The sequence below is a fragment of the Arachis duranensis genome, chromosome 6 (assembly GCF_000817695.3).
Source record: "Arachis duranensis cultivar V14167 chromosome 6, aradu.V14167.gnm2.J7QH, whole genome shotgun sequence".
Taxonomy (NCBI): domain Eukaryota; kingdom Viridiplantae; phylum Streptophyta; class Magnoliopsida; order Fabales; family Fabaceae; genus Arachis; species Arachis duranensis.
Window position 1 is genome coordinate 108,672,351 of NC_029777.3, and position 22,129 is coordinate 108,694,479.

The 22,129-nt window shown below is 35.0% G+C and overlaps 1 protein-coding gene and 1 long non-coding RNA gene across 6 annotated transcripts; both read right to left on the reverse strand.

Annotated features, from left to right (window-relative positions):
• Positions 1-10,454: 10,454 nt before the first annotated feature.
• LOC107495841 ((S)-8-oxocitronellyl enol synthase ISY1) lies at positions 10,455-20,554 on the reverse strand. Of its 4 annotated transcripts, XM_052262882.1 has the most exons (3): positions 20,425-20,554; positions 19,443-20,100; positions 10,455-11,162 (listed from the first exon to the last, which is right to left on the reverse strand). In XM_052262882.1, the coding sequence occupies exons 1-3, from the start codon at positions 20,464-20,466 to the stop codon at positions 10,687-10,689; spliced, it is 1,176 nt and encodes a 391-aa protein (XP_052118842.1). In that variant the 5' UTR covers positions 20,467-20,554; the 3' UTR covers positions 10,455-10,686. The 4 variants fall into 4 exon arrangements, with proteins under 4 accessions (XP_052118842.1, XP_052118841.1, XP_015972527.1 ...); XM_052262881.1 differs by lacking the exon at positions 19,443-20,100 and having other exon boundaries at positions 10,455-11,820; positions 20,425-20,542; XM_016117041.3 differs by lacking the exons at positions 19,443-20,100; positions 20,425-20,554 and adding an exon at positions 12,145-12,295 and having other exon boundaries at positions 10,455-11,820.
• LOC110272899 (uncharacterized) lies at positions 14,904-17,375 on the reverse strand. Of its 2 annotated transcripts, none has more exons than XR_002364476.2 (3): positions 17,242-17,375; positions 16,129-16,783; positions 14,904-15,703 (listed from the first exon to the last, which is right to left on the reverse strand). It is a non-coding gene; the product is annotated as an uncharacterized LOC110272899 (long non-coding RNA). The 2 variants fall into 2 exon arrangements; XR_002364475.2 differs by having other exon boundaries at positions 16,129-16,788.
• Positions 20,555-22,129: the final 1,575 nt, after the last annotated feature.

The window sequence follows — 22,129 nt, forward strand, 5'->3', positions numbered from 1 at the left end:
GCCCAAATAAGAGAAGCGGCATTAAAGCAAAGGATGACTACTAGATACAACAAGAGAGTCATTCGAAGAGCTTTTGTCCTGGACGACCTGGTCCTCATCAGAAACGACATCGGAGTCAACAAATCAGGAGAAGGAAAGCTCGCCACAAATTGGAAGGGGTCTTACAAAATCAAGGAAGTGTTAGGGAAAGGTTATTATAAAGTGACCGACCTGAATGGCACTGAGCTACCAAGATCGTGGCATGCTTGTAATATGAAAAGGTACTACAGTTAAAAGCGAACTCTACTCCCTGATGTACTCTTTTCCCAACTTCATGATTTTTTCCCAAAAAGGGTTTTTTCTGGAGAAGGGTTTTTAACGAGGCATCATAGTAGAGGCTAAGGGAAAATAGGCTATCAAGACCCTTAGTAGCAAAAAGGTACCTTCCCAATTAATAAAGATCTTTTTCATTTACTATATCTCTCTTAATATCCTGCTCTATTTTTTATAAGTCTTTCTACGAAACGCGCCGACTTAAGCTCGACAAAACGTGAAAATCCCATGAACCGACCTAGATGGTCGTCAGGATAAAACGACGAGGTACAAGTCGGCGTAAAGAGGTTATATGAGTTGATCGTAAGAACTCAGGAATCATCCGACTCTTAAGTCGGAATGAAATCCGAGTAAAATAAACTCGAAAGAGCTCCGAGTAAAAGAAAACCGAGCTCCGAGTAAAAGAAAAACGCATCACAAAAATAGCCTAAGTCATGAAAACTCACTAAAGCAAAGTTGAGTATGAAGGATAACAAAAAGAGATAGGAAAACTTGGAAAAAAGGCTGCACAAAAGCACCTAAATAAAAAGGGCTTGAGAAAGCGATGCAGGCCAACAAAAATGTTTTCCCGAAAAGATCAAACATGTCAAAAATAGAAAAGCATGCACGCACAAGGTAACTTAAACCCTTATCCAAAAAAGGGGCATTCACTTTGTTTAAAAACCCTTATCCAAGAAAGGGCACAGATCAGAATATTTTGTTTACGGCCTTAAAAGGCCAAGAAGAAATTGTTCACAACCACCAACAGATAAATAAAGTTTAAAAAAGGGGGGACCCACAGGCCGGGTCCCCATATAGCCAGAAAAAATAATAAGAGTCATTTCTTCAAAGGAGTAGAGGAATCACCACCAGACTCGGGAGGAGCACCACCAGGACCAGGGGGAGGGGCTGCAGAGGAAGTCGGATGGGCAGCTGAAGAACTCGGAGCATCTCGGGAACGGGGAGGAGACTCAATAATCCTCTGTCCCCGAGTCTTCAGGTCTGACTCGGAAATGACCTCGGGGACAGGAGGATCAACGATGGCGCCATCAATAACTACTTTGTCAGGATATAGTGGAGAAAGATCCAAGTCAGGAGCTATAACCCTAACTTGCTCCAAGAAAATTCTCCAAGACTCCTCGGCGCCCTCGGCGATAGAGTCCTCCAACTCGGCGTATGCGTTCCGAGAATTCAGCAAGTCCTTCCTCACAGCAACAATATCTTGAAATAAACTGTGGTAGCTGTCTTGTGCTGTTTTCCTCAGATTAGCCTCCAAAGTGCATTGGGCCCGCAGCTTACTCTCCTCCTCCTTAAGGTGATCCCTCTTCTTCCTCAATTTATCCCTCTCCTCCTTCAACTCCCTCTCATGTTTTTCAAACATAAGAAGCCTCTCCTCCAACTCCCCAACCTTCGAGGAAGCCCCCAGGGAGCTGAGGGGAGTCTTCTCAAAAATGTCCAAGAGTTTGCCACAAACACCCGCTGTCCTAAAACTCTCCTCGGCCATGGCGGTAAGGTGGTTTCGAACAGAAACATCATCCATACTTATAAAGGGATAGATGTTCTTTCGGACGAATGCCAGAGCATCCGCCTTAACCCCACCATCAAAAGAAGAAGAGCCAGACTCTGAAGTCTTGCGCTTCTTCTTCTCGGGCTCAGAGAGAGTTTGGGCAGAAGGGAGTGGTCGAGACAAACTAGAGGAAGAAATAATAATTGGCTGAGAGGGAGTACCGACATTCTTAGGAGGAGGAGGAGGAGGAGGAGGAGAAACGACTGCCTTGGCACCTCCGGCCCTAGCCCTGGACTTCGCCTTAGCCTCCTGGACCCTTTGGTAGGCCTCCTGAGCATTCCTTTTTGCCATATCTACAAAAACAGCTAACAAAAGTTACAAGTCGGTAGAATGTAAGTCGGCAGAAACAATTCGGAAATAAAGAATGCATGCACTACCTAGTTGAGATTGAACAAAAGTCGGTGTTCCTTGGAGGATTTTTCTGGTATCCAAGTATGGGGCCCTCCCCCACGCTTCTCGAAAAAACCCCACAATGGCCGCCTCCACCTCATCCAGGTCATCAGGACCATATTTTTCACAAGAGGAAGGCGGCGACCAATAAAGGGGGAAGCGGGGGGAGGAATGCTCATCCAGGAAAAAGGGGTGGTGACCCTCTACAACTTGAATTTTGAAAAAGAAGTTTTTGAAGTCGTGGAAAGATTCGTCAAAAAGGGTGAAAATCCTCCGACCTTGTATGGCTCGGAAGGATACCTATTGCTGTTTGTTGTTTAGCCCACTAAAGGGCTTAGTCATATGAAAAAGATAAAAGAAAATCCTCAAAGAAGTCGGGAAGTCCAGGGCATGGCTTATAAACTGATAGATCTTCAAAAAACCCCAAGAATTGGGGTGAAGTTGAGTAGGGGCAACTCTACAGTGATGCAAAACAGATATCTCGAAATCCGAGAAAGGAAGAAAAACACCCAATCGGGTGATCATGCATTCATACATAAAGAAGAAATGAGGGGCCGCCTCATTTTCTCTCCCAAAACAGACCCGGTCTTCAGGACCCGGGATTATCAATTCATATTTAGGTTCGTCTTCCTCCGAGGTACAGAGCCGATGATGAGTACGAAGGTGAGTAACAAACTCCGCATCCACCAACGGCTCTTCCCCCAGAACTGTAACATCAACCCAATCTACGGAGGCCATTTTTTCTTTTCCTAAAGGTAAATGAAGAAAACCTACAAAAGGAAAAAAGGAAAAAGAAAAATCAAGAAGGCCTCTAGAAAGGAGAAAAGAACCAAGTAAAATCTACAAAACTATTCCTCTACAAAACCAAGTCATGCAAAAGACGAAGAAAAGAAACTGACCTCTTTCTGAAAATGAGGAAGCAGAAGTCTCCAAAGCCCGAAAGTATAGCACGTACGAACAAAGAAACAGAAGTTTGAAAGATTGCAGAAACGGAAAATGGAAAGAGAGGGAAAGTATTTATAAACATGCCAAGGGGCATAATGGTAAAAACGGGGCAGTCATTAATGAGATTGCACCGTTACCAAAGCCCTCAATACTTCCCCAACGGACACGACGCTTGAAAGACGTAACTGTCAGAAACAAAAGGTCGCGAAATCACATCGGTTTATAAGACCCACGTTTCCTCCAAATAAGTCGGCTACGAACCCGAGATTAAATACTTGAACCCAAACTTTAAAGAAAATTTGGGCTCAAGTAGGGGCACTGTTCATACCCTGGCCCAATGCAAAGGCCCAGGTCCAACTAAAAGGCCTAACCTGAAGGATTAGAGCCTAGGTAAATACCGACCTTCACATAAGAAGTCGGTATCAACCACGACTTGGTCTGAAGAAGTCGGATGTGAGATTAGTTGGCAGATGAGCACTCATTCAAATGAGTAACCGCCCCTAAAATCTCTCTAACCGCTTCATAAAGCCACATCTTAACCTCCCCAAGATAATAGGGACGGTTAGCACCCTAAAGATACGGCACTACTCCAACGGTGGTTAGTGGCTCACCACTATAAATACACTGACACCCCTCAGGTATCTCTAAGCCCAATACTCTCTAGACCTGCCCACACTCTTGCTAACTTAGGCATCGGAGTGTCTTTGCAGGTACCACCCCCCATTCACTCGCGAGTACAAGTCAGACGGAGCCTCCCGAGTTGCAGATCACCCGGAGTCCTCCTCCTTCACGCACTTGGGCCGCCAAACGCCATCTACCTATTTAATCTCCGGTTACCTACCGTAACAGTTTCCATCATAAGACCATGTACCACCCTACGTTACTCTGCTTAATTTGTAATTACGTCTCTTTTTCGAACTTATGCCCTGTCTTAATACTTAAAAAAAAATTCTGTATTTTGCATAATTTCAATGCATTATCAACATGAAAAGTGTATATTATGTTTAGTTGTTTACATTCATGTGTTGTTAATAATCTCTAGAGAACTTTGTCCTATCTTTTTAACATATTATTTGAATCATAACTGCATTAAAAAAACAACACTTAAAAGGGCTTAAATTTTGGTCTGATTTTATGTATATGTTGTAAAATAAGTAAAAGATATATTAAATATAAAATAAAGATGTATAAATAGAAGACTTTAGCATTAAAATAATTAGCTCAATAATAATTTATATATATATATATAATATTATATGTTGTAATGTGTATATATATATATAAAGATAGAAAGAAGTAGTAAAGAGAGAGAATTGCATTTGTTTTGTTACTGTAGTTGTATTTTCCTTTTACCCCGTACATGCTTTTATAGGCATACAAGGTTTCACTTTTCAAGCTTCATAAATATTATCTTGCTTCTTTCAATATGGGAAAACTGAGCCACCCACATTAATGGGCATCCACTTTGACTATATTGATCTTATCACAACACTCCCCCTTGGATGCCCATTTAGGATTATTGTCTCGTTAAAACCTTACTAAAGAAAAACCCAGTGGAAAAAAACCTTAGTGAAGGGAAAAGAGTACAATATCCTTTGTGATGGGGACTGCCTCATTAAAAACCTTGTCAAGAAAACCCAATGGGAAAAAAATCTGACCAAGGAAAAAAGAGTACAGTCTCTTCCTCTTGTCGACATCATTTAATGTCTCGAAATCGGCGCATCCCAACCTCATGTACCAATCTTTCAAAAGATGATTTTGGGAGTGACTTTGTAAATAAATCTGCCAGATTGTCACTAGAGTGGATCTGTTGGACATCAATTGTCCCTTGATTTTGAAGATAATGAGTGAAGAAGAATTTGGGAGAAATATGCTTTGTTCTATCACCTTTGATGTATCCGCCTTTAAGTTGAGCAATGCATGTTGTATTATCTTCAAACAGGACAGTTGGAGCTATCTTATGATCAATCAATCCACATGACGACAGAATATATTGAATCAGGCTCCTTAGCCAAAAACACTCTCGACTAGCTTCATGAATCGCTAGTATTTCAGCATGATTAGAAGAGGTTGCTGCTATCGTCTGTTTTGTGGACCTCCATGATATAGTTGTACCACCATATGTGAATAGGTATCCTGTTTGATATCTCCCTTTATGTGGATCAGACAAGTATCCAGCATCTGCATAGCCAACTAATTGTGACTTGGATCCATAGGGATAAAACAATCCCATATCAACCGTTCCATGAAGATATCGAAAGATCTGTTTGATTCCACTCCAATGTCTTCTGGTTGGAAAGGAACTATATCTTGCTAGTAAATTCACAGCAAATGATATATCGGGTCGTGTATTATTAGCAAGATACATTAGCGCTCCAATGGCACTAAGATATGGTACTTCGGGACCAAGAATATCTTCATTTTCTTCTTTAGGACGGAATTGATCCTTCTCCACATCCAAAGATCTTACGATCATTGGGGTACTCAAGGGATGTGACTTATCCATATAAAATCTCTTCAAAATCTTTTCTGTGTATATTGTTTGATGAATAAAGATCCCATTTTTTTATATGCTCGATCTGCAGGCCGAGACAAAATTTAGTTCTTCCAAGATCTTTCATCTCAAACTCTTCTTTTAGAGTTTTTATAATTGTTGGAATCTCTTCAAAAGTCCCAATGATATTTAAATCATCAACGTACACAGCAATTATAATGAACCCAGATGTAGTTTTCTTTATGAAACACATGGGCAGATATCATCATTCTTGAATCCGTTTTTGGCCAGATACTCAGTAAGACGATTATACCACATTCGTCCAGATTGTTTTAGACCATATAAAGATCTTTGCAATTTGACCGAGTATAACCCTTGTGAATATTCATTGGATGGTTTAGATATCTTTAGTCCTTCAAGGACTTTCATATAGATATCCCGATCTAATGAGCCGTATAAATAGGCTGTTACCACATCCATTAAATGCATATGCAGTTTATGATATGCAGATAAAATGATCAAATAACGCAATGTTATCACATCCACTACAGGGGAATACATTTCTTCATAATCTATACCGGGCCTTTGTGAAAAACCTTGTGCCACAAGTCGGGCTTTATAGCGCACAACTTCATTTTTCTCATTTCGTTTTCTCACAAATACCCACTTATATCCAACAGGTTTTACATCTTCAGGTGTACGGACTACAGGTCCAAAGACTTCACGTTTTGCAAGTGAGTCTAATTCAGCCTTCATGGCTGACAACTGCAGGTGTCTCTACTATGTCTTTTTCAACAGGAATATTATTTACCTCTTTTCTCTTTCGAGGATTTTTGTCTTTGGAACCGACATGCCTACCACGCTTCTGGCGTGAATTTGCTTCAGTGGCTACTTGTCCTACTGGGACATCAATTCGAATTGGGGCATTTTCCGTTGGTATATAAGATTTAGTTATCCTCTTTGTATCGAAAAATGCATCAGGCAAATCATTTGCTATTCTTTGCAAATGTATAATCTTTTGAACTTTCAGTTCACATTGTCCTGATCGAGGATCTAAATGCATCAACGATGATGCATTCCAGTTAAGCTATTTTCATGAAGCTTATTCTCTCCCCCTAATGTTGGAAATTTTGATTCATCAAAATGACAATTTGCAAACCGGGCTTTAAATACATCTCCAGTTTGTATCTCTATAGAGGGAGAATCATATCCAACATATATCCCTAATTTTCTTTGGGGTCCCATTTTGGTGCGATTAGGTGGTGTAATAGGAACATATATCGCACACCCAAATATTTTTAAATGGGAAACATTTGGCTGCTGGCCAAAAGCTAATTGCATAGGAGAGAACTGATGATAACTCGTTGGCCTAACACGAATAAGTGCTGCGGCATGTAAAACAGCATGCCCCCAAACCGAGGTTGGGAGATTTGTTCTTATAAGTAAGGGTCTAGCAATTAATTGGAGGCGTTTAATAAGTGGTTATGCTAACCCATTTTGTGTGTGAACATAAGCTACTGGATGTTCAACACTTATTCCATTAGCCATGCAATAAGCATCAAAAGCTTGAGAAGTAAATTCACCAGCATTATCAAGACAAATTGCTTTGATTGAATTTTCTGAAAATTGTGCTTTTAATCGAATAATTTGAGTCAGTAATCTCGCAAACGCCAGGTTGCGAGAAGATAATAAGCACACATGTGACCATCTCGAAGATGCGTCTATTAGAACCATAAAATATCTAAAAGATCCACATGGTGGATGAATAGGTCCACATATATCACCTTGAATCCTTTTCAGGAATTCAGGAGGCTCAAATCCAATCTTTACTGGTGATGGCCTTAAAATTAACTTTCCCTGAGAACATGCAGCACAACAAAATTTACTAGATTTAAGAATCTTCTGTTTCTTTAGTGAATGTCCATGAGAGTTTTCAATAATTCTCCTCATCATGGTTGTTCCCGGATGACCCAATCGGTCATGCCAAGTTATGAATTCATTTGGGTTAGTAAACTTCTGGTTTACAGTAGCATGTGATTCAATTGCACTAATCTTGGTATAATATAACCCAGATGAAAGTGAGGGCAACTTTTCTAATATAACATTTTTATTCAAATCATGAGCTGTGATACATAAATACTCATGATTTTCCTCATTTATTGTTTCAATATGATATCCATTTCGGCGAATATCTTTAAAGCTCGACAAGTTTCTTCGAGACTTGGTAGACAATAGTGCATTATTTATTATGAATTTTGTTCCTCCAGGAAACAAAATTATAGCTCTTCCGGAACCTTCTATCACATTGCCTGAGCCAATAATAGTATTAACACATTCTTCTTTTGGCACCAGATGGATAAAATATATATCATTTTTTAGAATAGTGTGCGAACTTGCACTATCCACAAGGCATACATCTTCATTACGTATCCTTGCCATTCTCTTCAAAGACAAATAATAATAAAATAAGTAGCATGTACATTTGAATTGGATACTTGATCGGAATTATTTTTTTAAGAAATACTGCACATAAAAATAATGTCATATACTAAAATTTTATTTTAAAACATGACATATTTAATGATTTCAAAATTTATAAACATTAAAATATTTCATTATTTATATACATCATATTTGAAACTTAAATACATAGAAAACTTAACAATACGTTCTTTACATTATTTATTTACATGGATGCTTAACAATCTCACACATTAAATTATTCCATCATTGATCAAATGACCAATATTTCCTTCAGGATCCTCAAAGAAATCAGATACATCATAATGAGTGGTGGAATTTTCAGCATTATTTGAAACAAAATTCGACTCTTTTCCCTTGTCGTCCTTTTTCAAAGATGCATGGTAAAGATCGACTAAGTGCCTTGAGGTACGACAGGTACGTGACCAATGGTCCTTTCCACCACAACGGAAACACTTATCCTCTGTTGATTTATTCTGCCCGATATTTCTTTCTTTATCCCACTTCTGGTGAGATCCTCTCTTTTGAATATAATTCTTTTTCCTTCCATAATTTTTCTTGTTATTAAAACCTTGTCATTTACCTCTTTTGGGGTAATTTGCCGCATTTACTTCAGAAAATGGGGCGGCGCTAGTTGGGCGCATTTCATGATTTTTCAAGAGCAACTCATTGTTGCGTTCAGTAACAAGAAGGCAAAAAATTAACTCAGAATATTCCATAGATAATAATAATACAAAATTGCTGCCACAAAAGAAGAAACTTTCATCTAAAAGACCTTTGGATTTCTTTTAAGAGTTTTTCCCTTTATCTCATGGACCCAAATGGAAACAAATACCACTGTGGAAGCACATAGTACTACATATGTGGTGAAGGTTCCCGAGAAGAATAGGGCTAAAAAATTTTGATATGGAAGTAAAATGAGTGATACATTTTAACATGGTAATTTTTGGTGCTTTTTAAAATTTTGGGAGTACACAAATCGGACCCTCCGATTTGTGTTCAAAATGTTGAAAAAATTCAGAGTACACAAATCGAAGGGTCCGATTTGTGTTAAAAAAATTGAAAAAACTCAGAGTAAACAAATCGGACCATGCGAGTTATTTGATTTTAAAATTTTGGTTAAGAAATCGCATAGTCCGACTTGTGGTTGGGCAAATATAAATTTCGGAAGCTAGAAAACGGACCCTCCGAGTTGTTTGTTATTTTTAATCTTTTTACTGATGGAAAACTCGCATGGTCTGTGTTCTGTTTCACTGACACCACATGGCTGTGAAGCACCTGTATTTCCCACATCCGAGTCTAACTCCACTTTTGTTTCTATATTTAAATTAAAAAGCGGAAGAATAGAGGTAGCAAGTGATTAATAATCAATTACAAAAAGGGTTCAATTATTTTCTATGATCTCATTTCAATATTTATAATATATTTGAACATATATAGATTAATAGTTTTTGTAATAACTATTTTGTAATATTTTTTAGCTCATTATATATTTATATTTGTGCTTTTAGTGAAAACAAACTAATTAAGTGTAAATAAAAAATTAGTTACTCGTATAAAATATAAATTAAAATATAAAATATATATTAAAAATAAATTTAACAACATATATATATTTATATGCTAATATATAATGTCTAATATGATATTTAACGTTTTGTGTGCAATTAACATTTTTTATTTGCAAAACTTAGATCTGATGTGATCTGAGAAGATTATATATGCAGATAGCTTACTCCACGAGGGAAAACGGGAGGGTTAGGAAATAAAAAAGTTATAGGAATAATTATTTTATTAATTAAAATTTTATCTTTTATATTAAAATAATTTTGTCTGTTTACATTTTTTATTTTTAGCAGAATGTTTTTTATTTTTCTTAGTCAATATGTGTTCTTTGGTTTTATTTTAGAACAATTATCATAAAACAAAAAGGACAAATAAAATTTACGATGAAATTGATATAATTAAGTATCGTAAACAATTAACACTGATTAGACTATAAATGATGATCAAGAGTTGATACAAATTTATCAATTATTAAGAAGAAAAGAAGTACAATATAGCTATGGATGAGCAATATTACCGGTGTTTTGCTGAAATTTTTTCTTATCATATTTTATTAAGGAAAAAATATAGGAAAATAAATTTTAATTAGTTAATATTAATTTTTTTTAATAATTAGAATTTAAAATTTATAATTTAGAATTTAAAAATTGTTTACATAATTTTAAGCAATGTAGCTATGAATGAGCAATATTACTGGCATTTTATTATGATTCTCTAATATTACTCTATTAATTCACCAAAATATATAACAAACAATTGAAAAGTTACATGAAAATGTTTATTAGCATAATAATTAAGCAAAAGCCAACCCATCAGACTTCAATCCCTTACTTATTTTACAACTAACACAGACACATTTAGTTTTTGTATAGGCACATTTATTTTACATCACGTAAGTGTGCCAAGACTAGATTGGTGTTGGTGCCAAGTATTACTGTTGCTCTTATTATATTCATGGCACAATTTTGTAAGCTTTGGTCCTTTCTATCCAATTTATAAATGATTTCTTGGAGTCTCTAAATCCCAAAAAGCCATGCTCTTTGGCTTTGTTCATGTTATCCAAAACAGCCTCCATTCCCAATATAATATCCGCAAACCACCAATCACCAACATCTTCAAGCTTAGTAGCTTGCAAATTATTCTTCTTCACAATCTCATCCCAAACACCACCTTTGTCTTTCATCAAATCCGACAACCTCAAACTCGAACCCTCAACAAACCCATGCTCCTCAATCCCAAACTTCTCTGCCAACACCTTCCACAAATGCTTCCACCTAAACACGTCACCGTTACTAACGTTAAACGCTTCGTTTTTCGCACGTGCGTCCACTGCACCCCACACGTGCTGCTCCGCAATCAAATTGGCATCTGAAGTCGCTGAGTAACACTCCCATGCAGCTTTGGTTCCTGGGAATCTTAACGGAAGGCCTTCGTGTTTACAAATAGCTGCGTAAACACAAAGGGTTCCGATAAGATTCATCAGGCTATACGGTGAAAATCCAAAGATAACTCGTGGCCTATTTATAAACCATGTTAGGCCTTCTTTCTTTTGGGCCATTTCAAACAATATGTCCTCTTGGGTGTAGTAAAAGTTTGGTGCATTGACACGTGGCAAGTCTTCAGTGAAAGGTGGCTCGTTGGCCTTGATCTTTCCGAAAAGCTCAAAGGGCCCTACATAGTGTTTGAGTCCTGTTTGGAGAGACACGTGGCAGAGATTGGGAGCGTTTGGAATTAGAGCGTTGAGGACGTTGCGGAACATGGACCCGTTGACTTCAATATTTTGGGCCTCAGTGGACTTGCTGGTCCATGAGACATAAAATATGTGAGTGACGTCAGTTAGCGGTGAGAGCTTCAACGCGACGTCGTTTGGGTTCGAGATGTCGCATTGAACATAGTGGACAGGGTGGTTGGTGTTCCATGCTGGTCGATTACGCCGCGCTACGCCGTAAACCTTCCATGGACCACCTGGTGTGTTTTGGAGAGAGAGAATTTCGGCTAGACTATTGCCTACAATGCCCGTCACGCCTATAATCAATGCCACATTTTGCAAGTTTTGTGATGATTCGTCTATTTCATTGGATATATTCTGCATACAAAAACCAAAATATGAATGCATGTTAGAGATCGATATAGTTAAAAGTCTAGAGAGCTAGCATTTTTTGTGTTTTGTGATCGGCACTTAATCATAAAAAAAAAATAAGTGATCTTTCATCATTAGATATAATTTCACACTATTAAAAATATTATTGATGGTCAACTAATAATTACAAAACACAAAAATTAATGTCTACTAATACTCTTTATAGTTAAATACTTAAATCATTAAAGCAATTTTAATGTTTAGGAAAATAAAACAAAGAACATATAACAAAGGAAAACAACACATTAATGTCATTTAATTTGAACTTACCTTGGCAGCAGCGCCAGTAGATCTTTCCCACCACCAGCTCATTTTATTTTAATTTTGGAGATATAGATTTAATTAAGGGTAAGAAAAGATGGCTTTGGTTTTTAGCAAGTGGTGGAAACTTTGATTCTTTGATATTTACATTCATGATTCATTCAGATATATAGTACTATGATTTAGAAGAAACCATGGCAAAATAATATTAATATATAGTAACATAATCTTGGTTTGAATTGTTTTATTTGATGACAAGTGCCATGACATACATACATACGACTAAGTTGATAACTTCACATTAATGATTGACCATAGTCCATAGTAAATTAGTAAGTAGTGGGGATGGAGAAATTGTACACGGAACCTATCTAAAGAATAGAGAACATCCTAGAACATAATCATTCTTTATTTTTGGTATTTCTAATAATCATTTTTATCACAACATTAAATAAAAATCTAAAATGTTAAAAAATAATTATTGAACTATTATTCACATACAAGTAATCAGTTTCCGTAAAAAAGAAAAAATAAAAATTAAATATAATTTCTTTACCAAATATTGTTATTTAATAACTAATTTATACTATAAATACTCTTTTGCTTATATACTTCTTTGCATTAATTAAAAATTAAAAATAGAAAAATGTTCAATAAAACTATACTAAGATACTAGCATGTGAGAATAATAAATATATTGGATTAACAAATTTTTTTTTAAGTTGGAAAAGGTTACAAAAAGTTTCTTTAAAATAAAATGTATTATGAGCCATTTTCTTTTTGGATCAAGGACTTTTCATTTTCTAACGAGAAGAGAAGAACCACTTTTCTACAAATTTGGGCTAGATAAAATGATACCATTTCCAAAGTATATGGACATTTTTCAAAGTCCAGCCCATAGAAACCATAGAAAAAAAACCAGCTCTTATTTAGGGTGTATTTCAATTCATTTTGGATCTCTTTAGGATCAAATTTACTGGTCAAATTTCTTACTAATTGTACCAATTCGGTATTGATTTCCTCAACCATAAAAATTTAGTTGGTTGATCCATTAAAGGTGCTTGATTCATTCATGGTTGTTATTGGATGAAACATGTGTTAGGTTCAGTGGCAAAAGAACTCGAAGTTTATGCCTATCCGGGTATCCACGGTATAGCGGTTTATGTATGTTTGGAATCCATGAAACTCCTCTCGCGGTTTACATAATTTACTAAGAAGTTGTATTTTGGTATCCATTTTGTAAAAGTTGTATTTTGGTAAATTTAAAACTCAATTGTTTTATTTTGGTAAAATGCCCAATAATTTATTAACTAGAATCCAGATTTTAAGTAGTATTTTTCAATTGATTTTGAACCCATTCATCATAATCTTGAAGCATCTGCAGAAGTAGCAGTGACATAAGTTTGTCCTCCAAAGCTTGCATCATTCTGCACTCAACCACACTAATGTATCATAATTCATGAATAAAAGTTGTTGATTGAAACTGGTAGAATAATATATAATGACAAGAGGACAAAACTAACATTTTGTTATTGGTTTTCAGAAAAAATATTCACTTAATCTGTACAAAAGTTTGATGAGTTTTGCATTGAATTAGTAGCAACATTGCCAAACCACTATCATAAGCAAGTATAATTTCGAGGGAGATATATAATCCTGAGAATTATTAATTCACAAGTTCGGTCGAAAGTTCAAACTACAGAAGTAATTTCTGTTTGACCTTGATATGTGAAGCCTAGCTCTTTCAACAAGGATTAATCTACAATCAATAAATGATAAAAACAAATTCTTGAAAGCAAATGAATAAATAAATAAATCAAGGTCAGAAAAAAATGAGCAAATTTTGTTGGAAGAAATCAGCAATTTCTACCATTCTATGATTGACAAAAATAGAAATCGAGTTAATTTGGTTGGAATTGATTTTTGGGACCATTCGAAAGCATGACAGGAGAGTAACATATGGAAAACAACCTAAAAGGGTTAAACCAAGATTATTTGCTAAAAACACTCATAAATTTCCATATGTCATATGCAATGTTAGGTGATTTATATTTTTTTAACTAAAATGATTGACCGTTTAATATTTAAATAACATTTGGGTATACTGAAAATATCTCATATGAAGCAAAGATACATCTCTTTACCATTAAAATTTGGCGCAATGCATATTCACTAAGTTTAACAGTTGATTCAATACTTTAGTTTACATAAGTGGTACTTGTATCCCAGAGAGAACAAGACGCAAAATCTAACATAAAACTACATTCCAACAGAATTGATGCATGGCCTCATGCATCTCCTCATACAAGTCACTTTAATTTTACACCTTGCAGTGAGTGTCATATTTAAAATTTCAAAAATAAAGCTAATACATAATCAACGAAATTATCCTATTGTAGCATGAAGTGTCTGCAGTTTGCCTATGCAATCAGTGTTGCACCTGAGTGCTTGCCAACAAAACGAACTTGGGGTTCACTACCATTCTTGTTCCATGATGTTACCATGTGATATCTCCTTTGCTTCATGGACGCAACATTGGATGTGTTGGACGTTTGCATCCAAATTCCATAGCATAGGTAACTTGTGGTACACTATCCTTCTTAGGATTTACAATGATACAAGCCCATTAACAACAGCTGCTACTTCTGGCCCAATACAAGAAGCTGAAAGCAATGAGAAAGCAATTGGGCCAGAGGATACCGCTAGCTGAGCAGAGAAACAAGCGTGTGAAGAAGCAACCAGCTTGGATGAAGGACTACAGTGCCTCTATTCATCCAAACTGGTTGCTTCTTCACAAGGTTGTTTCTCTGCTCAGCTAACAGTTTCTCTGGCCCAATTGCTTTCTCATCGCTTTCACCTTCTTGTATTGGGCCGGAAGTAGCAGTTGTTGTTAATGGGCTTGTATCATACAATCTCTCCATTAACAACTCGATTATCAGGGAGAACAAGCAAAAAGTCAATATCCGGAGCCAGAAGACACACTTGCTCCATGATGTTCCTGTGTGCTCTCTCCTTTGCTTCAAGGATGGAACATCTCAGATGTTTGACCTCTGCCTCCAACGGCTCAATTATCCCCTTTGAGGCTTTGATGCTGTTTTCTCCTTCCTTAACTGAGCCTTCTCCTTATCAGCCTCCTTCAGCTTGTTTTCCAGATTACTAATCTTGGCAGTTAAAGTAACATTCAATTCCTCTAAGGCATCTCTCTCGTTTTCCTTTGACTCAAGGCGGATCTCTAATTCCTTAACTCGGCCTTCTAGCACCATCTGAGATTTGGAGGTGATAGGTGGCTCCAAGTTGCGGCACATATCTTGGGCTTGAAAGGGTTTGGAGTACACATTGGACTCCTCAATGTCGAGGATCAGCACACCATTTTCAACTGGCTTCCCTTTGCCATCCATCATTTTTTGCATTTTTTTCGGAGGTGAAAGTCCTTGATCAGCACCCATGTCCACAAATGAAGATTTCTTTGAAGTTGGAGGTGGAAAGACACCGCAGGCACCTGCAATATTTCCAGTCTTGGGTGGAAGGCAGAGTTTGTCCACTGCAACACCTCATGATGCCATGTTAGCTGCAATAAAGGAGAAAGTAACTCAATTCAGAAAACAAAGTATATTTTATTGGCTACATTGTGCATAGTAATCAAAATTTTACGCAGCAGGATAGTGGCCTTGGCAGATGATTAAGATTTAAGAGCATAATACTCTCCTTCAGCAGTCAGCACCAAAGAGGCTGAGTAAAAGAGGACATTATATATTTTATTTTATTTTTTTCTTAAAAAAAGTAAATATTGGTAAATTGAAACATAAATTTGTCAATATTTTATTTAACTGGATTTCACTCCATTCTTGAGTTTTTCTTCCTAGATTTCTTTTCCCCCTCTCTTACTAAGATATAGTATTATGGATGTGGTTTAGAAAATTGATATATGCAAAATTGACAAATCACTTGAAAACTGAATTGATTGAAAAACAGCTCATCACATAGAGAACTCACCTGGGCTTGCACAAACATTGGTTCTTTTTCCATCAACTTTCACATTTTCAACACGGTTGGGGAACGCAAAACTTGGGGATGTCACTGGTGATTGTACTCTCTTTGGTCCTCTACCAAATACCAATATTGTCCGATTGAACAACTTGCAGATTGGCTTTCGAACTGGCTGAACTAATCATGTCTTCAACTTTAATGTACAACTCTATACACCGTAGCTCACGACTTGAGACATGGAAATCAAACATCAAGTGAATGTCTTGGTCAGAGGTGAGCCAAATAACCCGACTGTCAGATAATTGGGGACCTATTATACCATGCAACTTATATGCCATATGAAATATCTTCTTTCTTCCAAGTTCACCCATGTTTGCCAATATCAGATTCTTCAACTCAAGTAGAGAATCTTGATGATCAGTATCAACATTCATCAAAAAAGGATTCCAACTTTGAAAGGTTGCACCACCTACAGTATCTTTTATATATCCATTGGGATGAACAAGTACAAACATGTCTGAACAAGCCATCTGTAACTCAAGATCTTTTCCAACTTTGGATGATTGTGTGTGGCTTGAATGAGTGAATGAGGCCTGCCTCAGATTTTATAGTAATTTGATGAAGTAAATTCCAACCACAAATCCATGGAACTTTTATCCAACTGCCCTAATAGAAGAATGCAATTCGATCATTTCTACTAGTTTTGCACAAAAAAAAAAGTAATTTTTTTTTAAGTTCACTAAATAATAATCTATTGAGTTGGTGCACAACTTGTTTTACTAAAATACCTTTTATTATATATAATCCATAAAAAATATATTTTTTTGGTTATTTTCAAGACATGAAGCAAGACCCCGTAGTTAAGTTATAAACAAATTTCATCTCAACTAATTTCAAAATTTATTATTGTTCAAAAACGTGCCTATTGATATACTAGTAATAGCATGTCTAATATAGAGATATTTGATTAATATGCAAAAGAGCCTAAGTGTCACTGAGGAAATTCAACGAACATATGGAGAGCATAATACCCAGTTGCAAAACTCGAACCAGGTTGAGCGAAAATCAAAATGGGGAATGACAATAGCAACATGAATGGAGTGAGTACTGGCAACTAACCTGTGTGAGTAATAATGCGAAGAACCGATGGAAACTTTCGAAGAGCTCAAATTCGCAGAAACCACAAAGAAGGAAGAAGCCACAGTGCTACACAAAGCTTCAAACCTAACTCTTTTTCGTACAGAGCTGTAAATTGGAGCCATTTCTTTGAATTTGTGTTGTTTAGCGCGTGCAATCAAAAACAATCAGCACCAAAGCAATAATAAGATCATTTTTTGGGACCCATTTTGTGGGCCTTATTTGGGCCTATGTTCTCATTCCAAAACCCATTAGTAAAGAGTTAATAATCCAATATAATACTGTACCAAAAACAAAGGAGCCAATATAGCATGCAATGGAGGAACATTGAAAATTCACCTGTTTCCTTATCTTCAATTAGAGCGTGCTTCAGCTTTTGTTGTGGAACCGGGGCGGATCTATCCAAACCGGTTTCTTCTAGAGGCCTTTGGCGAAATGATGAATCACGGACCAAAAAAATATGTAAATATGTCTAAGGAACACACAATATTGTTGTGGATTGACGTTATGAGGTTTGAGAAATCAATACCGAAAAGAGAAAAGAAAAATTCATATAGAAAGATCAACATCTGACAAAATTTTATAACTACTTGAATTCTTCAACTATAATAGTTTTTGTAATAACTATTTTGTAATATTTTTTAGCTCATTATATATTTATATTTGTGCTTTTGGTGAAAACAAACTAATTAAGTGTAAATCGAAAATTAGTTACTCGTATAAAATATACATTAAAATATAAAATATATATTAAAAATAAATTTAACAACGTATATATTTATATGCTAATATATAATGTCTAATATGATATTTAACGTTTTGTGTGCAATTAACATTTTTTATTTGCAAAACTTAGATCTGATGTGATCTGAGAAGATTATAATGCAGATAGCCTTACTCCACGAGAGAAAAAGGGAGGGTTAGGAAATAAAAAAGTTATAGGAATAATTATTTTATTAATTAAAATTTATCTTTTATATTAAAGTAAATTTGTCTGTTTACATTTTTTATTTCTAGCAGAATGTTTTTATTTTTCTTAGTCAATATGTGTTCTTTGGTTTTATTTTAGAACAATTATCATAAAACAAAAAGGACAAAATTTACGATGAAATTGATATAATTAAGTATCGTAAACGATTAACACTGATTAGACTATAAATGATGATCAAGAGTTGATACAAATGTATCAATTATTAAGAAGAAAAGAAGTACAATATAGCTATGGATGAGCAATATTACCGGTGTTTTGCTGAAATTTTTTCTTATCATATTTTATTAAGGAAAAAATATAGGAAAATAGATTTTAATTAGTTAATATTAATTTTTTTAATAATTAGAATTTAAATTTTATAATTTAGAATTTAAAAATTGTTTACATAATTTTAAGCAATGTAGCTATGAATGAGCAATATTACTGGCATTTTATTAAATACTTTATTTTTCCGATCATATTTTATAAAGAAAACTAATATTACTCTATTAATTCACCAAAATATATAACAAACAATTGAAAATAAAGTTACATGAAAATGTTTATTAGCATAATAATTAAGCAAAAGCCATCCCATCAGACTTCAATCTCTTACTTATTTTACAACTAACACAGACACATTTAGTTTTTGTATAGGCACATTTATTTTACATCACGTAAGTGTGCCAAGACTAGATTGGTGTTGGTGCCAAGTATTATTGTTGCTCTTATTATATTCATGGCACAATTTTGTAAGCTTTGGTCCTTTCTATCCAATTTATAAATGATTTCTTGGAGTCTCTAAATCCCAAAAAGCCATGCTCTTTGGCTTTGTTCATGTTATCCAAAACAGCCTCCATTCCCAATATAATATCCGCAAACCACCAATCACCAACATCTTCAAGCTTAGTAGCTTGCAAATTATTCTTCTTCACAATCTCATCCCAAACACCACCTTTGTCTTTCATCAAATCCGACAACCTCAAACTCGAACCCTCAACAAACCCATACTCCTCAATCCCAAACTTCTCTGCCAACACCTTCCACAAATGCTTCCACCTAAACACGTCACCGTTACTAACATTAAACGCTTCGTTTCTCGCACGTGCGTCCACTGCACCCCACACGTGCTGGTCCGCAATCAAATTGGCATCTGAAGCCGCTGAGTAACACTCCCATGCAGCTTTGGTTCCTGGGAATCTTAACAGAACACCTTCATGTTTACAAATAGCTGCGTAAACACAAAGGGTTCCAATAAGATTCATCAGGCTATACGGTGAAAATCCAAAGATAACTTGTGGCCTATTTATAAACCATGTTAGGCCTTCTTTTTTTTGGGCCATTTCAAACAATATGTCCTCTTGGGTGTAGTAAAAGTTTGGTGCATTGACACGTGGCAAGTCTTCCGTAAAAGGTGGCTCGTTGGCCTTGATCTTTCCGAAAAGCTCAAAGGGCCCTACATAGTGTTTGACTCCTGTTTGGAGAGACACGTGGCGGAGATTGGGAGCGTTTGAAATTAGAGCGTTGAGGACGTTGCGGAACATGGACCCGTTGACTTCAATATTTTGGGCCTCAGTGGACTTGCTGGTCCATGAGACATAAAATATGTGAGTGACGTCAGTTAGCGGTGAGAGCTTCAACGCGACGTCGTTTGGGTTCGAGATGTCGCATTGAACATAGTGGACAGGATGGTTGGTGTTCCATGCTGGTCGATTACGCCGCGCTACGCCGTAAACCTTCCATGGACCACCTGGTGTGTTTTGGAGAGAGAGAATTTCGGCTAGACTATTGCCTACAATGCCCGTCACGCCTATAATCAATGCCACATTTTGCAAGTTTTGTGATGATTCGTCTATTTCATTGGATATATTCTGCATACAAAAACCAAAATATGAATGCATGTTAGAGATCGATATAGTTAAGCGTATAAGGAGCAAGCAATTTTTGTGTTTTGTCATCAGCACTTAACTATTAAAAAAAAATGAGTGATCTTTTCTCATTATATGTAATTTTATACTATTAAAAATATTATTGATGATTAATTAATAGTTATAAAACACAAAAATTACTGTCTACTAGTACTCTTTATAGTTAAATACTTAAATCATTAAAGCAATTTTAATGTTTAGGAAAATAAAACAAAGAACATATAACAAAGGAAAACAACACATTAATGTCATTTAATTTGAACTTACCTTGGCAGCAGCGCCAGTAGATCTTTCCCACCACCAGCTCATTTATTTTAATTTTGGAGATCAAGATTTAATTAAGGGTAAGAAAAGATGGCTTTGGTTTTTAGCAAGTGGTGGAAACTTTGATTCTTTGATATTTACATTCATGATTCATTCAGATATATATATAGTACTATGATTTAGAAGAAACGATGGCAAAATAATATTAATATATAGTAACATAATCTTGGTTTGAATTGTTTTATTTGATGACAAGTGCCATGACATACATACATACGACTAAGTTGATAACTTCACATTAATGATTGACCATAGTCCATAGTAAATTAGTAAGTAGTGGGGATGGAGAAATTGTACACGGAACCTATCTAAAGAATAGAGAACATCCTAGAACATAATCATTCTTTATTTTTGGTATTTCTAATAATCATTTTTATCACAACATTAAATAAAAATCTAAAATGTTAAAAAAAATAATTATTGAACTATTATTCACATACAACTAATCAGTTTCCATAAAAACGAAAAACTAAAAATTAAATATAATTTCTTTTACCAAATATTGTTATTTAATAACTAATTTATAGTATAAATACTCTTTTGCTTATATAGCTCTTTACATTAATTAAAAATAAAAAATAAAAAAAATGTTCAATAAAACTATACTAAGATACTAGCATGTAAGAATAATAAATATATTGGATTAACAAATTTTCTTTTAAGTTGGAAAAGGTTACAAAAAGTTTCTTTAAAATAAAATGTATTATGAGCCATTTTCTTTTTGGATCAAGGACTTTTCATTTTCTGACGAGAAGAGAAGGGCCACTTTCCTACAAATTTTGGCTATATAAAATGATACCATTTCCAAAGTAATGGACATTTTTCAAAGTCCAGCCCATAGAAACCATAGAAAAAAAAAAAACCAGCTCTTATTTAGGGTGTATTTCAATTCATTTTGGATCTCTTTAATTGGGATAATTTTTGTTTAAATTACCTGTATTTTGAAATGGCCATTTCTATTGTGCTTGAGTTAGGTCTAAATTTTATCAAATAATGTTATATATTTAATTTTTTTATTAATTAAATCTAATCAGGTTGGTCTCTCATAATAAAAATTAATTATGATTAGTATTATTCTAAATTTTATTGTTTAATTTAGTTAAACTTAGTTTATAAAAAAACTTGAACATATAATATTATTTAATTTTGTCTAACTTACTTTTTATAGTAAATTTTAAATTTTTAAAAATTATTTTTTATATATTTTAAATTAAATATTAAATTTTAACTTTTTTTGATAACTTAGATATCACCTTTCAAATACCATAATAATCACCTTTTAAAATTTATCTATTAGAATTTAGAAGGAGAACAAATATTTGTTTTCCTTCAAATGACAGAGATAAAAGCAAAAAGTAACTTCCTAAACCACCAACAACCCACCCCCCAATAAATAAATATGGTAGACTAAAGAGTTAGGCTAAAAATAAATGGTAAATGGTCCAAACAAGTATACAATGAGAGTAAATAATTAAATTCATTTTTTAAAAAATTATTTATTTTTAAATTAATTAAAAAAATTAATTAAATTCATCCTTTAAAATTTTAAGTTAATCACATTGATTTTTCTATTGTTTTTTTTATTCATGACGTAAAAAAATTACTAACGTAGTATATTAAGTGACAAAAATTAAGTTGAAAAAGATTA